Source organism: Macaca mulatta, chromosome 7, assembly GCF_049350105.2.
Source record: "Macaca mulatta isolate MMU2019108-1 chromosome 7, T2T-MMU8v2.0, whole genome shotgun sequence".
NCBI classification, from domain to species: Eukaryota; Metazoa; Chordata; class Mammalia; order Primates; family Cercopithecidae; genus Macaca; species Macaca mulatta.
This window is the reverse complement of record NC_133412.1, coordinates 110279699-110303484: the sequence shown is the minus strand read 5'-3', so window position 1 is coordinate 110303484 and position 23786 is coordinate 110279699. Positions and strand designations below refer to the sequence as shown.

The 23786-nt window shown below is 40.0% G+C and overlaps 1 protein-coding gene across 3 annotated transcripts in view; it reads left to right on the top strand.

Moving 5' to 3' along the window:
- The first annotated feature begins 8595 nt into the window (after nucleotides 1-8595).
- Nucleotides 8596-23786, top strand: part of SLC25A21 (solute carrier family 25 member 21) — a 507140-nt gene continuing 491949 nt past the window's right edge. For 2 of the 3 annotated variants that reach the window (XM_077937769.1, XM_077937768.1), the window contains exon 1: nucleotides 8596-9171. In XM_077937769.1, the coding sequence (XP_077793895.1) occupies nucleotides 9102-9171 (70 nt within the window). In that variant the 5' untranslated portion in view covers nucleotides 8596-9101. 3 annotated transcript variants of the gene reach the window in all.

The following is a 23786-nucleotide window of genomic DNA, read 5'->3' as shown; positions in this document are numbered from 1 at the left end:
AATTAGCCTGGCCTGGTGGCACATGCCTATAGTACCAGCTACTCCAGAGGCTGAGGCGGGAGAACTGCTTGAGCCCACGAGGCAGAGGTTGCAGTGAGCCAAGGTCGCGACATTGCACTCCAGCCTGGATGAGAGGGAAACTCTGCCTCAAAAAAAAAAAAAAAAAAAAAAAAAAAAGGAAAGTCCTATAATTTAGATTAATGAAAAAAAATCAAAATTTGTGGGATGCCTATAAAGCAGTACTTAGAATAAATTTATAGTACTAAACACCAATATTAGAAAGGAACAGCCTCAATAACCTTAGCTTCCACCTCAAGAAACTAATAAAGAACAAAATAAAATAAAGTAAATGAGGGAATGAAAATAATAATTATAAGAATAGAAATCAGTATAACAGAAAACAGAAAAGCAATACAGAAAAATGAATGAAATTAAAACCTGGTTCTCTGATAATACCAATAAAATTAAGTGATCAAGAAATAAAGCAGACGTACCCAAATAAATGAAGGTTAATTTTAAAAAAGAAAAAGAAAAAAAGAAAGAAGTCTACCAATATCAGAAATTAAAGAAGTGACATCACTACAAATTCTACAGATATTAAAAGAGGAATATTATTAAAATTGTATGCCAATAAACTGGATAACTTACATGAAATGGACAAATTTCTTGCAAAGGTAAGCAAAGATACCATCTCAGCTATAGTTTAACCTTAGCCAGGTCCAAAGGCAGCTTTGGAGCATGAGTTGCAACACAGTACAGTGGTCTTCCATTATTTGCAGTTTTGCTGTACACAATTTCAGTTGCCTGCAGTCAACCGTGGTCCAAAAATATTAAATGGAAAATCCCAGAAATAAACAATTCATGAGTATTAAATTGTGTTGTTTGAGTGCATGATAAAATATTGGGCCATCCCATTCTGTCCTGCCTCAGATATGAATCATGCCTTTATCCGGCATTATCCATGATGTATATACTACCCAACCTGTCAGTCATTGCTTCTGACATCCATGCACATCATCACTGCTCGATGACCCAGAATCACCAAAAAGCAGATGATCCTCCTTCTTATGCATGGTCAGAAGGTCAGTATTAGCCTAATGCTATGTCACAATGGCTATGTCATTCACCTTACTTCATCTTATCATGTAGGCATTTTATCATTTCACATCGTCACAAGAAGGTTGAGTACAGTACAGTAAGATATTTTGAGAGAGAAAGAGGCCACATTCACATAAGTTTTATTACAGTATACGGTTGTAACTGCTTTATTTTTATTATTTTTGTTAATCTCTTACTGTGCTCCTGTGCCCAATTTTTTTTTTTTTTTTTTTTTTGAGATGGAGTTTCACTCTTGTTGCCTAGGCTGGAGTGCAATGGTGCGATCCCAGCTCACTGCAACCTCCGCCTCCCAGGTTCAAGCAATTCTCCTGTCTCAGCCTCCCAAGTAGCTGGGATTACAGGCATGTGCCACCATGCCCAGCTAATTTTGTATTTTCAGTAGAGATAGGGTTTTACCATGTTGGCCAGGCTGGTCTCGAATTCCTGACCTCAGGTGGTCCACCTGCCTCGGCCTCCCAAAGTGCTTAGATTACAAGCTTGAGCCACCGCGCCCAGCCTTACTTTACCCAATTTAAAAATTACACTTTATCATAGATATATATGTATAGGAAAAAAAGTACTATTAGCTGTTTCAGGCATCTACTGGTGGTCTTGAAATGTATTCCTCCCAGCAGGTAAGGTTGGTGGGGGCGGGGGGCTACTGTATTGGTCCGATCTTAAGGCAAGGAGGTCAGCATTTTGTTCCCCTTTTTATTTCAGTCAGTCATTGGCTATGGGGTTGCCTCCAGCATGGTGAAGTGGGAAATGATGACATATGTAACCTCCCAGGTAAGGTAGTGATGTGTGTGACTTCCCAAGCTTCTCTTTTGCTGAGGGCATGATATGGTTTGGCTGTGTCCCCACCCAAATCTCATCTTGAATTCTAGCTCCATAATTCCCTCATGTTGTGGGAGGGACCCACTGCTGGCAGATAACTGAATCATGGGGGCAGTTCCCCCACTCCATGCCATTCTCATGGTAGTGAATAAGTCTCATGAGATCTGATGGTTTTATAAGGGGAAACCCCTTTCGCTTTGCTGTCATGTTCTTCTCTTGTCTGCCTCCACGTGAAACATGCCTTTCACTTTCTGAGATGATTATGAGCCCTCCCCAGCCATGTGGAACTGTGAATCCATTAAACCTCTTTTTCTTTATAAATTATCCAGTCTTGGGTATGCCTTTATCAGCGGTGTGAAAACCGACTAATAGAGGACATTTCTCTAGAAAATAAATTAACTATGAGTCCATAGCCATTAATACTCACAGCAGCTGGTATGGGCAGGCCAGCTTGGTAAAGGGATCTGGATGGGGCACCAACATCATCCACTATAATGACATTGAGACCTTTCTGATAAGAAGAAATCAGCTGGTCATGGTGACTCATGCCTGTAATCCTAGCACTTTGGGAGGCCAAGGCTGGTGGATCACCTGAGGTCAGGAGTTCGAGACCAGCCTGGCCAACATGGTGAAACCCCGTCTCTAGTAAAAATACAAAAATTAGCCGGGCATCATGGCATATGCCTGTAATCCTAGCTACTTGGGAGGTTGAGGCAGAATTGCTTGAGCCCGGGAGGCAGAGGTTGCAGTGAGCGAGATCATGCCATTGCACTCCAGCCTGCGGGACAGAGTGAGACTCCATCTCAAAAAACAAACAAAAACAACAAAAAAGAAGAAATTAGTCATGGGAAGGGCCAAGAGAAGAATATTCCTGGCAAATAAACATCAAATGCAAAATCCATGAGGCAGAACGAGGTTGAAATATTCAAATTCAGAAAGAAAACCATTGTGTTTGGATCAGAGGCAAAATAGTATGAGATAAAGACATAGAAATGAGCCGTTCATACAGAGCCCTGAAAGGACCGTTATAAGTTTGATTTGGTTTTTAGGGCAACTGAAGGCCTTTGGAGAATTTTTGTTGTTGTTGTTTGTTTGTAAAGACAGGGTTTCACAATGTTGCCTAGGCTAGTGTTGAACTTCTGGTCTCAAATGATCTGCCCCCACTTGGCCTCCCAAAGTGCTGGGATGAGCTACTATGCCCTTTGGAGGATTTTTAAACAAGGTACTGTCATAATCTACTACATGTTAAAAAATATGCTGATTACTGGCTGGGCATGATGGCTTATGCCTGTAATCCCAGCATTTCAGGAGGCTGAGACGGGTGGATCACTTGAAGTCAGGAGTACAAGACCAGCCTGGCCAACTTGGTGAAACCCCATCTCTACTAAAAATACAAAAATTAGCTGGGTGTGGTAGTGGGTGCCTATAATCCCAGCTACTGGGGAGAATCGCTTGAACCTGAGGCGGAAGTTGCAGTGAGCCAAGTTTGCACCACTGCACTCCAGCCTGGGGGACAGAGTGAGACTCCGTCTCAAAAAAGAAAAAAAACCAAAACGCTGAATACTGAGTGGGGACAATAAGGGCCAGGAGAATAATTAGGAAACAATTCCAGTAGTCCAGGTGAAAAATATTATGGCTGGAACAAAGGTGGTTGCAATGGAGATAGAAGTGAACAAAATCAAGATATATTTGAAGGTAAAGTTTACAGGGTATACTGTTGGGCTAGATGTGGAGAGAAGAAAATCAGGCATGAGTACTAGGTTTTTGGCTAGAACTATTTGATGGATAGTGATGCCATTTTCAGAAATAGGAAATATATGGGGAAAAAAGGGTTTGGGGTTCAGCATCAAAAGTTCTGTTAAACTTAAGCTATCTCTTTTTCTTTTCCTTTTTATTTTTTGAGAAAGAGTCTAGCTCTGTTGCCCAGGCTAGAGTGTAGTGGCGCTCACTGCAAGCTTTGCCTCCCAGGTTCATGTCATTCTCCTGCCTCAGCCCCAAGTACTGGGACTATGGGCACCCACCACCACCCCCGACTAATTTTTTGTATTTTTAGTAGAGACAGGGTTTATACCGTGTCTTGATCTCCTGACCTCGTGATCTGCCCGCCTACGGCCTCCCAAAATGCTGGGATTACAGGCGTGAGCCACAGCGCCCGGCCTCTTTTCTTTTCTTTTAGAGACAGGGTCTCTCTGTTGCCCAGGGGCTAGAGTGCAGTGGCGCTATAATAGTCATAGTTCACTGCAGCCTTGAACTCTTTTCCTCAAGGGATCCTTCTGCCGCATGGGGTGGGAAGCCATTGCGCTGGGGCAAACTATCTTTTTTTTTTTGATACCCAAGTAAAGATGTAACATAAATAATTGTATATATAATTCTGGAGATTCAGGGATGTTGGTTATTTCCATGGCTGGAAATAAGAATGGGGGAGTCATCAGCGTATAAAAATTACTTTTAACTAAGGCCCTGGATGAGATTCCCTGAGAAGAGAATCTGGATAAACAAAAGAAGAGAGTACATACCCAACCTCTGGAGCACTCCAATAGAGATTAGGTGTAGGAGGAGGAAAACAGAAAAAAACAAGATCAGACCACACAGGAGTAAGAAATCCAGGAAAGTGAGGTATCATAGAAGCCAAGAGAAGGAAGTTGTTGTTGTTGTTGTTGTTTTTTTGAGACAAGAGGTTTGCTCTTGTTTTCCAGGCTGGAGTGCAATGGCACGATCTCGGCTCACCACAACCTCTGCCTCCCAGGTTCGAGCCATTCTCCTGCCTCAGCCTCCCGAGTAGCTGGGATTACAGGCATGCGCCATCACACCTGGCTAATTTTGTATTTTTAGTAGGGACGGGGTTTCTCCATGTTGGTCAGGCTGGTCTGGAACTCCAGACCTCAGGTGATCCACCCGTCGTCTCGGCCTCCCAAAGTGCTAGGATTACAGATGTGAGCCACCGTGCCCAGCCCTTTGATTTTGACACAATCAGAAAAGAAAGTTTTTAAACAAAGGGTGGTCAGGTTTTTTTCTTTTCTTTTCTTTTCTTTTTAAATGTTGCTGGAAAGTTAAATGATACCAGAGAAGTGACCTTTGGAACACTTGGCAATGTTTGGAGACATTTTTGGTTATCATAATCAGGAGCGAGTTGCTACTGGCATCTATTGGATTGAGGTCAGGGATGCTGCTAAATATCCAACAATGCACAGAACAGCCTCCCTCAACAAAAAGTTATCTGTCAACAGTTCTTTGGTCTGACTTAGAAAATTCATGCTGGCCAGGGCTCAGACCCAACATTTGGAAGGTCAATTTGGGAGGATGGCTTGAGTTCAGGAGTTCATGATTAGCCTAGGCAACTTGGTGAGATGCCATCACTATTAGATTTTTTTTTTTTTTGTTTTGTTTTGTTGTTGTTGTTGTTTTAAAATAACAACAAGCCAAGCCTGGGCCTGGTGTCTCATGCCTGCAATCCCAGAATTTTGGGAGGCTGAGGCTGGTGGATAACTTGAGGCCAGGAGTTTGAAACCAGCTTGACCAACATGGTGAAACTCCTTCTGTACTAAAAACACAAAAATTAGCCAGGCGTCGTGGTGTGCACCTGTAATCCCATGTACTCAGGGGCCTGAGGAGAATCGCTTGAACCCGGGAGGCAGAGGTTAAAGTGAACTGAGATAGCGCCATAGAACTCCAGCCTGGGCAACAGGATGAGACTCCATCTCACAAAACAACAATAACAGCAACAACAACAAACTCCCCAAAATAGTAGCTTAATAATATAGCCTAATCATAAACATAATAAATATAGCCTAATGTCATATGTCTAATAATAAACATAGCGTGGCTGGGCCTGGTGTGACTTACACCTGTAATCCCAGCACCTTGGGAGGCATATATGGGAAAATTGCTTCAGCCCAGCAGTTCCAGATCAGCCTGGGCAACACAGAAAGAACTTGTCTCTACAAAAGATTATTTTAAAAATTAAAACAAAACAAAAAAAACCCATAGCATACCAAATAGAGGGCTCCTAAATTATACTTAGGTTCAAATTAATACCTCAGCCAAATACTGTGTTATTTTGGGGAAGTTACTTAATCTCAGTGCCAGTTTCCTCCTTTGTAAAACAGGAATGAGATAATGGATTACAAAATGCTTATTAGCCCAGTGCCTGGGAGAAGGTATAGTCAATGAACGTTGTGATTACAATTGACTAGATAGGCTGAATATGGCCTGAAGGTAGCAGATTGCTCTTTACTTTTCTAGAACCTCCCCTATTCTCCCCAAACAACCCAATTATCTTTTAATATGTTCTTTCTAATCTGATATGAAACAAGAAATCAGATATCCACCCTTTAAAAAATTGGTTCTAACATTAGTTTTAAATGGATTTCTGCATGTTGACGGCTTAGAGGTTTTATTAACTCCTAGATTCCCAGTAATGTTCCTGAACGGTTTTTTTAGCCACTTGACAAATGATAGGGAAGTCAATAATTTAATCATGTAATTATCAACCAAGATCAGCTAAATAAATCAATAATTTAAAAAATATAATCTTCATACTTTAGCAGTTTTGCCCCATTAGGATATCACATCATTATTCAAAATAATAATAGAACAATGTGATAGAGGCTAGGGAATCTGAAATAGGTCAAGTAAATATTACCATTTTTTCTCAGCACTAAATCTTCCAGCATTCCAATATTGGCCATGAGCAAATTTAGCTGCAGATGAGATTTACATTCTATTATCAGAGTGTTTAGCAGAGTGTTTAGCACAGTGAGTACTCGTTGGCTCTGTCTTCACTCTTGTTGACTCCCAACCTCTAGAATGTTCTCATGCCTAGGCCCCATATCCTCTAGTATTCTAGAGGTATAGGACTGGATTATATGTGATATCAAGTCTTGCTTTTTTCACTCAAAGATATTTCTTCTAGTCCAGAGAGGTTAAAAAGAGGAAGTAACTTTTTAACAAGGATAACTGGGAGTTCTCTAACTGAATCCATAGGGCTTTTTAGAGGTTGGGTTTCAGTGAGATACAAGCTTGCTCCCACCTACCCTGGATAAGATCTTCGGAGGGGAAGACACTCATGGAAATAATTATGTCAAAAGGTTGTCTTTAAATCTTGACCTGAAAGTATTATTGCATTTCCTGGATAATGTAGGGAAGGCAAAAATTTACTTACAAGGTGGATCTCCTCCATTAGACTGTAAGTGCCATGGGGGAGGGATTTGTAGTGATAGTCAGTATCTAGGCAAGTGCTAACACTTAGTGAGCTCTCAGTGTAGAATTTGGTTCAGTGTGTGCATTGAGGTTTAATAGTTGTGACCAAATTTTTAAAAACTTAAAAAAAATGGAATTAATTTGTGGGGCTATTTGTGTGACAGACTGTAGTTTGTTTAGCCTTTGGTTAATATTTAAATCCACAATCTACTGCTATCAAAAGAAGGAATCCTGCGATGGAATCCCAGCTATACTATTACTCCCGAGGGATCTTGGAAAACTAAATTTCTGCTTTGAAAAATGAGGAAAACATTTTCTATGAGCTCTGAAATTGTTTCTATGCCTAATATATAACAGGTTCTCAGTATTTGTTGAATAAGTGATTCTATATTGCACTCAAGATTCCATATTTAATTAGTAAAAGTCTGAAAGATATTGCTCAAAAGCCTTTATTCTATCAAGTTAGCAAAATTTCTGCAAACTATTTCTTGGTAAACATTTTCAAACTTAGCAGTTTTAATCAAATATTTAATGAAATGAAAAACTTCATTTTTGTGTATCTGATCACATAAGCAGCAAGTCTCCCCAATTCCTCAAGCACTTTAAATAATTTTGCCAGATATCACTGATCAACTTTTAATGACTCAGTCTGAGAAATAAAAAATCAAGTATGAGACCAAATTATTGCACTTGGTACATTAGAAATCACATAAATTGAACTATACTAATTGCTGATATTCAACGGTTTTTGACCTCCAAAAATGGCAATTTTTATATGGCTCACACTAAATATGTTTAGCATTAAATAATGTGTTTTAAGAAATATTACAATAGGGCTTCTAAAGCCTCCCAGTTCTCTGTTTTACTCTTATCATCTCCTGTCTGTTAGGGGTGTGGCAGGTATTTTTGGAGAATTTCACAATCTTATATCTCTCCTACATAAAATAGGCAACTTGTAGTTTAAAAAGAGTATAAATTAGTAGTTTTGTTTTGGTAACTATCCTAAGGTGCTAGTACGAATAACCAAACCTTTTATAGAGAGAATACACTGTAAGTTCCTTAATGTTCCTCAATTGTTTAGGTCAGTGGTTCACAACCTTTAACGTTCATGACAACCAACAGAGAACTTGTTTCTGGGCCCTATCCCCAGACATTCTGATTCAGTTTAGGTCGGGGTGGGGCCCACCAATTTGACTTCCTAACAAATTCACAAATTATGCTACTGCTGTGGGTACTAAAACCACTTTTAAGAACCACTGATCTGGGTATAGAAGAAACTATTTATAAGCAGGCTTTTTCTTCTTTTGGTCCTTAGGTAAATAAAACTCAAGTTGATAAGGTATGATTTTTACCTTAAATCAAAACCATTTTTGGTAAAGTACTACCTTAGCTCTATTGTAAGGTAAGTGTAAATTAGATTTGCTTTGACTTAGCTGCTACAGACCACAATTACAGGATAACTAACTGAGGAATTTATTCACTTGTCCCTTCTTTTGAACCTCACTGTGCTCTGGCATGCCAGGAGGTGCAACGGTCGTCCCAGCTTTGCACTTGGCGCTCCAGGCCTAGGTCATTTCACTTGAGTTATCAGAGGCAGCGCGTCCAGTTTGACAAACTCTGCCGGAGGCTCCTGATAGAGAAGGGCGTGGGCGCCAATCTAGGAGACAAAGCCTGACTAGTTGCGAAGAGCCAACCCAACCCCATCCCCGAGTCTTATTTCCAGGGACATTTTCGGAGCCGAGGGCGCCTCTGCAAGAGCACTGCTGACAGGTTCCGACTCGCGGCAGATCGCGCGACGAATCTGCGCCTCGAACCCTCGCTTTCCAGCAGTCGCCGGATTGCTGCCCCACAGGGAGCCAACCCGCCCGAGGACCAGCCCAGCAGGGGCTCTCTGGATTCGTAGGCTGTGCAGGCGGCGAGCTCGCCCACACATCTCAGCCCACTCCCTCGTCCTCCTCCCGGCGAAGATGTCCGCCAAGCCTGAAGTCGGCTTAGTGCGCGAGGCTTCTCGGCAGATCGTGGCCGGTGGTTCTGCAGGTAAGGCTACCCCGCCCTGCCCCGCCGGAGGCTAGTTGCTTTCCCCACCGCGTGTCCTGAAAACGTTTCCCAGATAGGTCTCCCTACTGAAGTTCCGCCGTCTTCCTCAACATTCCGCGCTCCCGGAGCAGTGCCTGAGCCCCTGGAGGCGCGAGAGCAAAGGAGGCCGGGAGCTAACGGCGAGTACCGGGTGCCCCAAGTAGTGTTGCTTCGGCGTCCGCGCCGGCCGCTCTCGGGTTCCCGGCATTCTCCGTTCCTAGCGTGTAAAGCAAGTGGGAGAGCCCCAAGGGCAGCGACTTTGAGGCGGTCTTTTTGTCTTGCAAGCTATTTTACTTGAAAATGAACCAGTTCGGTCTTAGTTTTATCAATTGTAGAGTCTTTCTTCAAGCTCGCGAATCTTATATAAATCCTGCCTTCCTCATCAAAGTACTTACAGGACTCCACAGGACTTCTTATTGCATACTGTGCTTGCTTGGGGGATATTCGTGCCTTAAATAAAGATATTAAAATTAAATGCGTATGTGACACACATAAACACCTTTGATATAATGGGCTCACGTTAATTTACAGAGTTATGCTGTGGGGAAAAAGTAAACCTTTAGGAAAAAATGTTGTAATTTCGGAAATACTTTTAAATGTAGCTGGAGAAAGTTACTAACCACGAGATGTGTTATGTGCAAGTATTTTAAAGCTATTTTAAAATATAAATTATGCTTTGGTTTAAAATTTAATCTTACAGTCATGCATTTTTATTATAAATATATAATTAAAATAATTGCCATAATTGGCTCATCACCAGAAAACATAAATCTAGCCCTTATTTCAATAAATTATATTATGGTAACTCTAATAAATCATGTTAAAGCAATGACTAGAAGATGTTTAATGTTTAACTTCGACTAGTAAAAGTTACTGTATTTTCAAACAAATTTGGACTTTTTGTAAGGGACTACTGCAAATTATGACTGGTTATCATTATGTCATCACCTACTTGCATCTCAGGAGTACCATAAGCAGCCACGTGTGTCACTCACAATCTGTACACTTTCTTAAAGATGATATTTCATCAATATCACATTAGAACCATTCATTTCTTACAGAAAATTGTAAAATCAATCCCCCTTCCCCTTCCCCTTCCTTTCTTTGAGATGGAGTCTCGCTCTGTTGCCCAGACTGGAAGGCACCGGAGCTGGAATGCAGTGGCGCGATCTCAACTCGCTGCACCCTCTGCCTCCCGGGTCCACCTGAGTAGCTGGAATTACCGATGCGCGTCACCACGCCGGCTATTTTTTAAAATCTTTTTTTGTAGAGATGGTCTTTCGCCATGTTGCCCAGACTGGTCTCAACCTCCCGGGCTCAAGTGATCCTCCCACTGCAGCCTCCCGAGTAGCTGGGACTACAGGAACCCACCACCATGCCCGTCTAATTTTGGGGGGAGGTAGGGGAAGGGTATATATTTTTTTTTGGTGGAGACAGGGTTTCACCATGTTGCCCAGGCTGGTCTCCAACGCCTGGGTTCAAGCAATCTGACCCCCTTGACCTCCCAAAGTGATGGGACTACAGGCGTGAGCCACCACCCATTATTTTAATAGCAGTGGCCCCACTGCTTGCTCTTTCAGTTTTCCAATTGTGATGATGAATTTGCACCAATTTATTTACCGTTTTTGGTAAAATTCCACAATGCCTAAGGTTCTGTCTTCTGAACCTGACTCGTTGGCTTGTAGTCTATGACCCTGATCAAAGAAAACTCAGCTCGTCCAAAGAGAAAATGAGGCCAATTGATTAACATCCTGAGCTAAGACTAATGACTCATAAGCACCTGTATGCTAATTTATATGATCATACTAGGTATTAGGCACACCTAAACTCAAAGAATGTTAAAAGTAGATCAAACTCGGCCAGGCATGGTGCCTCACGCCTGTAATCCCAGCACTTTAGGAGGCCGAGGCAGGCGGATCACGAGGTCAAGAAATCGAGACCAACCTCCCCAACATGGTGAAACCTCGTTTCTACTAAAAATACAAAAATCAGGTGGGCGTGGTGGTGCACGCCTGTAGTCCCAGCTACTCCAGAGGCTGAGGCAGGAGAATGGCGTAAACCCGGGAGGCGGAGCTTGCAGTGAGCTGAGATCCGGCCACTGCACTCCATCCCGGGCGACAGAGCGAGACTCCGTCTCAAAAAAAAAAAAAAAAAAAAAAAAAAAGTAGATCAAACTCTAATCTTACTTGCGCTGTTCTGAGTGATAAGTACTTGGCATAAATATGTGTGATTCCGTCATATATTCTTATAAACGTAACTAATACAAATGCAAGTTAGGATATTTATAAGATAAATTAAAAATAGCAGCAAAGTTGATTTACATAGTTAATACTATGGAGTTATTAATAAATGATTAGAGTAATTTATACTTTCATAATAGTAAAAAAGAATTATATTTTCTTTTACTTGGCCAAAAACATTTTCATAAAACTTTATTGATACATGTGGGCTAATTGTATTATATATAATTGGTCAAGGGCCAGATAGAAATCAATACACAAGAGAGGAAGAATTTTAATAAAAACAGAAAATGCATTAGAATCTCTGGCACTGTAGTTCTAATCACTGATATTGTCCTTGAATACAACACTTGTGTGTGTGTGTGTGTGTGTGTGTGTGTGTGTGTGTGTGTGTGTGTGTGTATGTGTGTGATGACCTTTTGTTTGTAAAGGCCAAAGATACAGGCTGGCTTTCTTAGGGGAAAAAGAAAAGAAACTGGGAGGTTTATTAGAGAGATACCAGGGTATCTGGTGGAATTCAAGGTCTGGGATGCATTCTTGGAGCAAACTGGAATAAGGGGCTGGAGTGCTGAGGATAACTCAGGAAGTGAAGTGTCTCCTTCTCTTCTCTTTAAGTAGTCAAATGTTCCTAAGGCCGCAGGGAGGCAGGTAATATATAGGGCCACAAGTATTACTACTACACCTGTCAGGATGGCTTGCACATCCTGACACTTACCTGGTAAGGAGTAAGCATGCCCAAATGCAGTCAGATAGTTTATTAGTTATACAGGCAGCAAAAGCAAGACATCATGGTGCCAGCTCTCTGTGCCCATAGCACCACAGTCAGCACTGAACAGAAGAGACCAGAGGATAGGTGGGACGAGTGGGTCACTCTGCTGTTAAGGATCTACCTCTAAACCACAGCCACACAGTTTTATAGACTTATGTTGAGGTCTGCAGCTGTAACCTACATGGGGGTAAGGTGGAAAGTCTTGCATTCAACTGAAACTAGGGAGAGGGAAGAGAAGCAGCCTTGTGGCAGTCTTCCACAGGACAGCAGCTCCTCCCCAGGCTGCTTATCTACCCTTTCACTTGGAGAAATCACAGGACATTCTGCCAAGGCTCAGTCCAGTCTGTTGTCTAACCTTGCCTGCCTGGTCCATGTGGAGATATAAGAGGTTGTCAGGGTGCCACATTTTGAAGCTATTTCCCTGTGCTCCCCTGGTGTCCTCCTCAGTCCTCTTTCTCACAGTTGACTGCTGTTTTTTTTTTGTTGTTGTTGTTCTTTAGTCTGTGTATCAGAATGTGATCCTCAAAAGCTTCCATGTATATATGCTCTTGACTTCTTTTTCCTGGAGAGAGTGAGAGACTAACTTGCTTTTGTTTTTGGTTCTAGTCCAAAATCCTGGGGAAAGACTAACAATAACACAGCATTAGTAGGGGCCCACCTATGTACCAATCAACTGTAGCTAATCCCTATGCAGATTGGTGGGACAGGTGAGGTAGGGAACCTCAGGGGAGATTATTTTCCAGATAAACCAGATACATCATGAAATGGGCAATAGGTATTTTCTATAACGATATAGATCTGTCTTTTATAAGAAGATGATTTGCAATATTTTCATTTAAAAGACTAAAGAGATTGATGCACAGACAGTTGCCTGGACAATACATTACACGTCAGAGGAAACTGATGCATACATCTAAAGATTGGTCTTTAAATGTAAATTTAAAGATTCAGGTGAGAGAATCACAGAAGCCAATAATGAGTCAGAAACCAATGATGAGAGCTTCAGGAAGATCAACAAGGACTAGCATTGTTGAGCAAGATGAGAATGAGAAGAGGTTACTGGATCAGACCCTTGGTACTCAAAATGTGGTCCATGGATGAGCTGCAGGAAGGAGTATGGTAGCATCTGGGAGTTTGTTGAAAATGTAGAATCCTAGGCCTCACCTACTGTAACTACCCCATCAGGTTCACCTTGCCTGCTGCCTAGACAGAGCTGATTTATCAAGACAGGAGAATTGCAATAGAGGAAGAGTAATTCACTCAGAGCCAGCTGTGTGGGAGACTGGAGTTTTATTATTACTCAAATCAGTCTCCCCAGGCATTGAGGGTGGGGGAGTGCAGCCAGAGAGTCAGGAGTGCTGATTGGTCAGGTTGGAGATGAAATCACAGGGAGTCAAAGCTGTCTTATGCTGAGTCATTTCCTGGGTGGGGGCTACAAGATCAGATGAGCCAGTTAGATCTAGGTGATGCCAGCTGATCCATCAAGTGCAGGGTCTGCAAAATATCTCAAGCACTGATCTTAGGCTTTACAATAGTGATGTTATCCCCAGGAGTGACTTGGGAAGGGTCAGAATCTTGTAACCTCCAACTGCATGACTCCTAAACCATAATTTCTAATCTTTTGGCTAATTTGTTAGTCCCACAAAGGCAATCTAGTCTCCAGACAAGAAGGGGTTCTGTCTTGGGAAAGGGCTGTTACCATCTTTGTTTTAAACTGTAAACTATAAAAGAAGTTCCTGCCAAAGTTAGGTTGGCCTTTACCCAGGAATGAACAAGGACAGCTTGGAGATTAGAAGCAAGATGGAGTTGGTTAGGTCAGATTTATTTCGCTGTCTCAGTTACAATTTTGCAATGTTTCACTACCATATGGGAGGGCCTCAAGTCATTGATTTGTACTTTAAAATTTAGAAGCACTGTTTAGAAGTTTAAGTTTAGAAGACCTTTGAGAAAAAAAGACTCTATAGAGGGAGAAGGTCAAAGCCAAATTACAAAGACCTGCAAGTGAAATCTTTCTTGGTTTTCACTTCTGACCGGACAGAAGAATGAATTTCATACTCCCTATTATATTCCCTCAATTTAGCTTTCAGTCTTATTTTTCATCCCTCTCCTACACATTTTATTCAGTCTCTGCTGAACAGGTCTGCTGACCATTCTTGACTGTTATCTGTACTTTACACCTTTATTCCTGATCCCCTAGAATATCTTACCTCTGACTTTTTTTTGAAGCTAATATTTTTATTTGTATGGAGATAAGGGAACAACCTGGTTCATTAGGTTTTCTTAACTGAAAGGCTAGAGGCTTTCGATCCCCGTTAGAATATATAGCAGGATTAGAGGTAACTGGTGAGATATTGTGCCAAATAAAATGCAAATATTTCCTCTCACTAATTGTTTGCCTAATGGCTTCAAAACACCTAAAAAGAACTTTCCTAGCTTCATCAAGAAGATATATTTCTACCTATTGAAATTCCATCCATTTTCCAAGGCCCAGATTGAAAATGATTTTCTGCATAAATGTTTCCCAGGTGGACTCTATAGTCAATCCAGCTTTAATATTCTCATTAACATATGAATGATGCAAATAATAAAACAAGCTAATATTTATTGAGTAAATACTAAATGCCAGATCCAGTTCTAAGCTTTATATGTGTTAACATTTTTAGTCCTTACCACAACTCCACAAGGCAAGCACTATTATAACCCCCACTTACAGAAACTGATGCACAGGGGAATAGTGAAGGTGCCATGGTTGCACATACATGCAACAATTTCTATAGGAGTTGGAAAGACAAAGTCAAGTCCTTATAATCTCTGTAGCTGTAATTAGTTTATATTCCTTAAAATAACTGTTTTACCTACAAATACAATCTGTACAGACTTTCCACTAAGTAGTATCTTGCTCACTCCAAATCATTTCATCTATCTAGGCAAACATTATCCTTTAGCCAAGAGAAAATTTAGTTATTTTACTTCTCCATCCATTCAGGGCCTCTACGTGCAGTTGGACACATTGTGGGCTGAAAAAGAGCTCTGGACATGAGAGCAAGCAGGAGTTGAAATCTAGCACATGCTGTGCTGCATGATTTGTGCATCCTAAAACAGACATGTGTTCACCTGGGGGAAGGGACACCTTTTTCTGTTTCTCACAAAGACACCAAATGGATTGACATAAGGTCTGACAGAATTCCCCTAAACATGTTGGGGCTCTCAAGATCTCTGGCCTCAGCAGCCCCTGCATATGACATCATTACTCTGTCTACACATCAGCAGGGGTCTAGGAGGCTATCCTGTCATGCACTTGATCAGCTCTAACTTGGAGCTAGAAGCATGGGTCCGTCTCAGACCTTCCCATTCTGCCTAATGATCAGTTTGGACCCTTCCATGTGTTCCCAAAGACCACGGGGTGGTTCTTATTTCCCATGTCATATAGGATCAGGCCCACTCAGATGATCATTCTCCCCAAACTCTCACAGTGATTTTGTACCCAACCTCAGAACCTCCCAGGGTCTGTGACAATGTCCTCTTAGCCCCCTGAGTGGTCCTGCTCTTACTAGGACCTGTCAGGCTTCCTCCTGAGGTCACTCCTAGGCCTTGTCCACACTATATTTCCTTCCACAGTGGCAACTCTACTACCCTCCTCCTGCCTCCCAGAATCTTTTACTCATATTCCTCAAAGTCTTCCGGTCCCACTCTGAATGCCTTCTACAGCATTATCACCTTCTATGTGTTGTGTATGTGAGATCACCATGCTAGCAAGACTGATTTATTTTCCAAAATTTCCAGGTTGCTCTTTCATCCTTTCCAGTCTTACCTTAGTCCTTGGCATCTTTCTTTTTTTTTTTTCAGTCGGAGTCTCACTTTTCGCACAGGCTGGAGTGCAGTGGCGCCATCTTGGCTCACTGCAACCTCAGCCTTCTAGGTTCAAGTGATTCTTTTGCCTCAGCCTTCCGAGTAGCTGGGATTATAGGCGCCCGCCACCATGCCTGGCTAATTTTTGTATTTTTAGTAGAGATGAGGTTTCACCATGTTGGTCAGGTTGGTCTCAAACTCCTGGCCTCAAGTGATCAGCCCGCCTCAACCTCCCAAAGTGCTGGGATTACAGGCATGAGCCACTGCACCCAGCCGGTCCCTGGCATCTTATAAGCACGTCTCCATCAATTACTCTGTTTTTACTTTGTGTATCTCCCTGCAGTTCATTGCTTTCATTTAAATTAATTGTTTTAGTTCAAAGTGTTCTGGGAACAAGTCTTCCAATCTTGCACTAAACACAGTTCAAGTACTTTGTGTAGTGTTATCTCATTAATCACCTTCAAAGAGTCAAATAAGAGTGAAATGAAAGACTTTTTTGAGGGAGGGAAAACTGGGATTAATGAATAGGCTTTTGGGAGATTAATTATCTGAGAGTATATGCAAATGCTGCAATATTTTAATAGGGAGAGAGTCCAAGGCTTTTAACCTAAAAAGGCTAATAAAAAGATACAAGATGTTTTCAAATTTCTTAGGTATCTTCATTTTCACAAGATTACTCCCTTTTCTTACTCTAATATCATAGTTAAAATACAGTTAAAATAAATGCCTTAATGGTATGTATACTAGAAGACCTTTGGATTTTAATTTGAACTACATAATAAAAGGGCTGATACACCAGGGGGTAAAAAATTTTGATCAAGGAAAAGTCTTTTTCAAAATGGTGCAAAGGGGATGCACATGTGATTTGGATAAATGGCACCTTTGGAAATTCAGGATTTGGGAAACTGTAATTGTTTGATAATAAGTAGCAGGTTGTACTGAAACAGGTGAGCCTTTATGACACATCAAAGGGTGGCTGGAACCCATTATCTGGGTAATTAGGGAGAAAAAAATAACCCTTATTTCAAGCACATAGGAGGAAGCAACCCTATTGCTCAAATTAATTATAAAATACTTTTAAAGGATGTATTTTAAGTAAAATGTAGTCTTGTCTCTCTTTAAGAAAATCTAGTTCTCAAAAATCAGAATTTAAGAACAAATAAAATATGAGTTGCATAACCACATTTTAAAGGATTTCTTACTTTACTCTACCTTCCTGAAAGATGTTTTAAAAGTATAACTACCCTTAATATGTGGCTATGTGATTCAACTGACATAAAACTTAAAACAACTTTTACACAATGTTTTAAAAACATGTGGTTAAACCAGCCCTTCCTTACCTCCCCTTTGCCGCCAGCCTTGACTACAACATCTTAGGGTATTGAGAACCAGGTGTTTCAGAGTATAGCAAGTAGGGGCTCAGAAATGTTTGTTGATCATATTAACAAATAAATATGAAAAGTCCAAGCCATAGAATATTCTTAGGCTCCTACTGTGAAGAGAGAGAAATATTCAGAGATTCTAGTCATTAGATAATACTTGCAACAATACTGTATAAAATGATTTATACATTTTAAAGTATTATCATTCTACTCTGCTATCAAACATTGAATTTATTCCTTCTCTCTTCCTGTATGTTTATACACTTTAACCCACTTTTCTTCATCTTCCCCACTCCTCCCAACTCACCTTTCCCTGGTGGTACCTTTAAAATGGCAATGAATGAAAGGAACCAGGTTTAAGGTGCAGGATTTTTACAGTTGTACTACATTTTGATTGATTTTTCTTACCAATTTCCTTTTTTTTTGCTTTCATTCTCATATTGTTATTGTATCTAAATTAGAAGATAGTTATTTTCCAAGTGATTAATCTCTTTATTATGTTTGTGTCAATTATTTTGACACTTTGATGTTATCATGGTTTATACACGTTGTAAATATTCTATCAGATCTGTATTTTTTCATTATTATCTGTAGGCCTTGTATAAATTTGCTGGAGTTGCCAGAAAAATGCGCCACAAGCTGGGCAGCTTAAGCGACAGAAATTTCTTCTTTCGTCAGCAGGGTTGACTCCTTCTGGAGGCAGTGAGGGAGAATCTGACCCATGCGTCTCTCCTAGCTTCTGGCAGTTGCCTCCCTTGTTACTTGGTGTTCTCTCCCTTTTTTTTTTTTTTTTTTTTTGAGACGGAGTCTCACTCTGTCGCCCAGGCTGGAGTGCATTGGGGTGATCTCGGCTCACTGCAAGCTCTGCCTCCCGGGTTCACACCATTCTCCTGCCTCAGTCTCCCAAGTAGCTGGGACTACAGGTGCACCACCACGCCCGGCTAATTTTTTGTAATTTTTTTAGTAGAGACGGGGTTTCACCCTGTTAGCCAGAATAGTCTCAGTCTCCTGACCTCGTGATTCGCCCCCCTCAGCCTCCCAAAGCGCTGGGATTACAGGCGTGAGCCACCGCGCCTGTCCGTTCTCTCCCTGTCTCTATCTTTGTGTCCCTCTTCTTATAAGGACACCAGTTGTTGGATTAGGGTTCACTGTAATCCAGTATGACCACATTTTAACTTGATTACATCCTTAAAGATCCTATTTCCAAATAAAGTCACATTCACAGGTACCGGGAGTTAAAACTTCAACATATCTTTTTCTGGGACCAACCCACAACAGACATTCTATTGTATTTTTCTCATATTGTGTTTGTCAGATTTACAGCCCATATCTCAAGCGATAGTCCTGTGTTCCTCCTTTCCTGGTCAATCTTTCTGAAAAGTTCCTCACTCAGTCTTCAACCTGCTATAATTGGCATATCCATGTTTACCTTTATGCTGAAACTGTTATAACTGCCATTTTTCATTCCTAATTTTATCTAATCTTTGTGGAATTTCACGTCACTGATCAGTTTTTCCCTTTAAAGTTGTCTCTGTGATTTATTTTTACCCTCTTCTTTTTATCTGGTCACTCTTTTTTCATTTGTGCAAATTTATGGAATATATGAGAAATTTTTTACATGTATATAATGAATAGTGATCAACTTAGGATATTTAGGGTGTCTATTACTCAAATAGAATACATTTTAAGTATAGTCATCTTACTCTGCTATGAGACATTAAATTTATTTCTTCTCCTCCTCCCTCTACCCACCTCCACCTCCCCACTCCTCCCCACCCGCTCCCTCCTCCTCCTGCTTTCTTTCTTTGAAACGACATCTCACTCCGTTGCCCAGGCTGGAGTGCAGTGGCATGATCTCTGCTCACTGCAACCTCTGCCTCCTGGGTTCAAGTGATTCTCCTGCCTCAGCCTCCTGAGTAGCTGGGATTGCAGGCACATGCTACCAGGCCCAGCTAATTTTTGTATTTTTAGTAGAGACAGGGTTTCACCATGTTGGCCAGGCTGGTCTCGAACTCCTGACCTCAAGTGATCTGCCCATCTCAGCCTCCCAAAGTGCTGGGGTTACAGGTGTGAGCCACTGTGCCCGGCCTGAATTTATTTCTACTGTCTTACTGTATGTTTGTACTCTTTAACCTGCTTCTCTTTATCCTTGCGGTCCTGCCTCGCTCACCCTTCCTAGCCTCTGTTATATATTTTTCTACTCTACTTCCATGCGTTCAAATTTTACGTGAGAACATGCAATATTTGTCTTTTTGTGCCTGGCTTATTTCTCTTAAGATAATGACCTCCAGTTTCATCCATGTTGCTGCAAATGACATGATTTTAGTATTTTTTTAATGGCCGAAGAGTATTTCATTGTCTATGAATACCACATTTTCTTTATCCAGTTATCTTTTCATGGGCACTTTGGTTGATTCCATGTGTTTGCTATAGTGACTAGTGCTGCAATAAACATGCAAGTGCAGATATCACTTTGATATGTGGATTTCATTTCCTTTGGGTAGATACCCAGTAGTGGAATTGCTGGGTCGAGTGGTAATTCTATTTTTCATTTTTTGTGAAATCTCTGTGTGTTTTCAATAGTGGCTATACTAGTTTACATTCTCATCAACAGAGCATGAGTTCTTTTTGCTCTGCACCCTCAACAACATCTGTTAATTTAGTTGTTTTATTAATAGCCATTCTGATTGGGGTGGGATGATAGCTCATTGTGGTTTTGATTTGCATTTCTCTGATGATTAGTGATGCTGACCATTTTTTCATATATGTATTTGTGTGTCTTCTTTTGAGAAATGTCTATTTGTGTACTTTGCCTACTTTTTAATGGCATCATTTATCTTTGTCCTTTTGAGTTGTTTGAGTTTCTTACCTATTCTGGATATTAGTGCCCTGTTGGATGAATAGTTTGCAAATATTTTCTCTCATTCAACATGTTATATCTTCACTGTTGATTATTTCTTTTGCTATGTGGAAGCTTTTTAGTTTAAGTCCTTTTTGTCTATTTTTGTTTTTGTTGCCTGTGCTTTTGAGGTATTAGTCATAAATTCCTTGCTGAAACCAATGTCCAGGAAAGTTTTCCCTAGGTTTTCTTCTAGTATTTTTATGGTTTGGGGTCTTATATTTAAGTGTTTAATCCATTTTGAGTTGATTTTTGTATATTGTGAGAGAAAAGGGTTCGTTTCATTCTTCGCATGTGGTTATCCAATTTTCCTAGTGCCATTTTCTGAGGAGGGTGTTCTTGCACCACTCAGAGCCTCTTGTCTGCTTTGTCAAAGATCAGTTGGCTATAAATATGTGGATTTATTCCTAGTTTCTCTGTTCTGTTCCATTTGTCTGTATGTCTCTTTTTATACCAATACTGTACTGTTTTTGTTACTATAGCCTTGTATTTGTATTTTGAAATCAGGTAATGTGATGCCTCTGCTTTGTTCTTTTTGCTTAGGATTACTTTGGCTAATTTGCCTCTTTTTTGATTTGCTATGGATTATAAGATTTTTTTTCTATTCTGTGAAGCCAAATTTTTGATAGGGATTGCATTGAATTTGTAGATTGCTTTGGGCAATGTTGTCATTTTATTGATATTAATTCTTCTCACTCATGAGCATGGGATTTTTTTTCCCATTTGTTTGTGTTATCTTTAATTTCTTTTACAGTGCTTTGTAGTTTTCCTTATATAGATCTTTTACCTCTTTAATTGTATTTACTTCTAGGTATTTTATATTTTTTACAGCTATTGTAAATGGGATTGCCTTCTTGATTTCTTTCTTGGCTAGATAACTATTAGTGTTTAGAAATGCTACTGATTTTTGTATGTTGGCTTTGTATCCTGAAAGTTTATTACATTCTTTTATCAACTCTAACACTTTTTTGGTGGAATCTTTAAGTTTTTTTCTAGATATAAGATTATATCATCAGAAAATAGGGATACTGTGACTTCCTCTTTTCCAATCTGAATGCCTTTTATTTCTTTCTCTTGGCTGATTGCTTTGGCGAGGACTTCCAATACTATGTTGGAAAGGAGCTATAAAAGTGGACACCCAGAACCAGTGTTCTGGTTCTTAGAGGAAAGGCTTTTAACTTTCTGCCATTCAGTATGATATTAGCTATAAGTTTGTCACACATGACCTTTATTATTTTGAGGTATGTTCCTTCTATGCCTAGTTATTAAGAATTTTTATCAAGAAAGTGTGGTGAATTTTATAAAATGCTCTTCCTGTGTCTATTGAGATGATCATATGTTTTTTTGTCCTTCATTCTGTTGATGTGATATATCTCGTTCATTGATTTGTATATGTTGAACTATTCTTGCATCCCTGGAATAAATCCTATTTGATAATGGTGTATTATCTTTTTGATGTGCTGTTGGTTTCAGTTTGCTTGTATTTTGCTGAGAATTTTTATATCTATGTTCATTAGGGACATTGGCTTGTAGTTTTCTCTTTTTGTTCTGTTCTTTTTTGGTTTTGGTATCAGGGTGATACTGGCCTCATAGAATGATAGGGATAATTGCCTCCTCTTCAGTTTTTTGGAATAATTTCAGGAGAATTCGTATTAGTTTTTGTTTGTATGTTTGGTAGAATATGACTGTGAATTCAGCAGGTCCTTTTTGTTGTTGTTGTTGGAAGACTTTTTATTACTGATTCAATCTTGCTACTTGTTATTGTTCTGTTCATATTTTCTATCTTTTCTTGATTGAATCTTTGTATGTTGTATGTTTACAGGAATTTATCCATTTCCTCTAGTTTTCCAGTTTGTCACCTTTTAGTTATTTATAGTCTCTGGTGATCTTTGGTATTTCTGTTGTATCAGTTGTAATGTTTAATTTTTTATTTTTTGTTTTGTATATTTGGATCTTCTTTCTTCCTGGTTATTCCAGCTAGTGGTTTATCAATTTTGTTTATCCTTTTGAATAACCAACTTTTTGTTTTGTATATCCTTTATATTGTTTTCTTAGTCTCTATTTCATTTAGTTCTGCTCTGTTTTTTATTATTTCTTTTCTTCTGCCAATTTTGGGTTTAGTTTATTCTTGCTTCTCTAGTTCTTTGAGGTACACTGTTAAATTGTTAACTGGTCGTCTTTCTGCTTTTTTGCTGTAGTTATTCAGTGCTATAAGCTTCCCTCTTAGCATTGCTTTTGCTGTATCCCATGGGTTTTGGTATGTTGTGTTTCCATTTTCATTTGCTTGAAGGAATTCTTCCATTTCCATCTTAATTATTCATTGACCCAAGTGATCATTCAGGAACATGTAGTTCAGCTTCTATTATTTTAATAGTTTCAAAAGTTCCTCTTACTATTGATTTCTAATTTTATTCCATTGTGGTGTGAGAAGATCCTTGATATGATTTTTTTTTTCTTTTTTGAGTCAGAGACTTGCTCTGTCACCCAGGCTGGAGTGCAGTGGCACTATCTCAGCTGACTGCAACCTCTGTTTTCGTGGGTTCAAGCAATTCTTGTGCCTCAGCCTCCCAAAAAGCTGGGATTACAGGCATGCACCACCAGGCCCAGTTAATTTTTTTGTGTGTTTTTAGTAGAGATAGGGTTTCCCCGTGATGGCCAGGCTGGTCTCAAACTCCTGGCCCCAAGCAATCCACCCACCTTGGCCTCCCATAGCGAAGGGATTACAGGCATGAGCTACCACGCCAGGCCTGATACGATTTTATTTTTAAAAATTTGTTCTGACTTGTTTTGTGGCATAACATATGGTCTGTCCTGGAGAATGTGCCATGTGTGGCTGAAAAGAATGTATATTCAGCACTTGTTGGATATAATGTTTTGTAAATATCTGTTAGGTCCGTTTGGTCTAATGTGCAGTTTAAATTCAATGTTTCTTTGTTGATATTTTGTGTAGATGATCTGTCTAGTGATGAAAGTGGGGTGTTGAAGTCTCTCTCTCTCTTTAGATCTAGTCTTATTTGGTTGATGAATCTGGGTTCTTCAGTATAGAGTGCACATATATTTAGAATTCTTATATCCTCATGTTGGATTGATCCCTTTATCATTACATAATCACCATCTTTGTCTTTCTTCTACTCTTCTTGACTTAAAGCCTGTTTTAGCTGATACAATTGTAGCTACTCCTGCTCACTTTTGGTTTCTGTTTGTGTGGAGTGTCTTTTCCTATTCCTTTACTTTTAGTCTATATGTGTTTCATTGATAAATTGAGTTTCTTGTAAACAGTATATAGTTGGAAGATAGTTTTTAACAAATCTGTTTAGCCATTCTGTATCATTTATGTGGATTATTTAATGTTTATGTTCAAGATTATTATTGATATGTGAGGCTTTGTTCCTGTCATATTAATTGTTTTGTTTGCTTTGTATATTTATTCTTTGTTC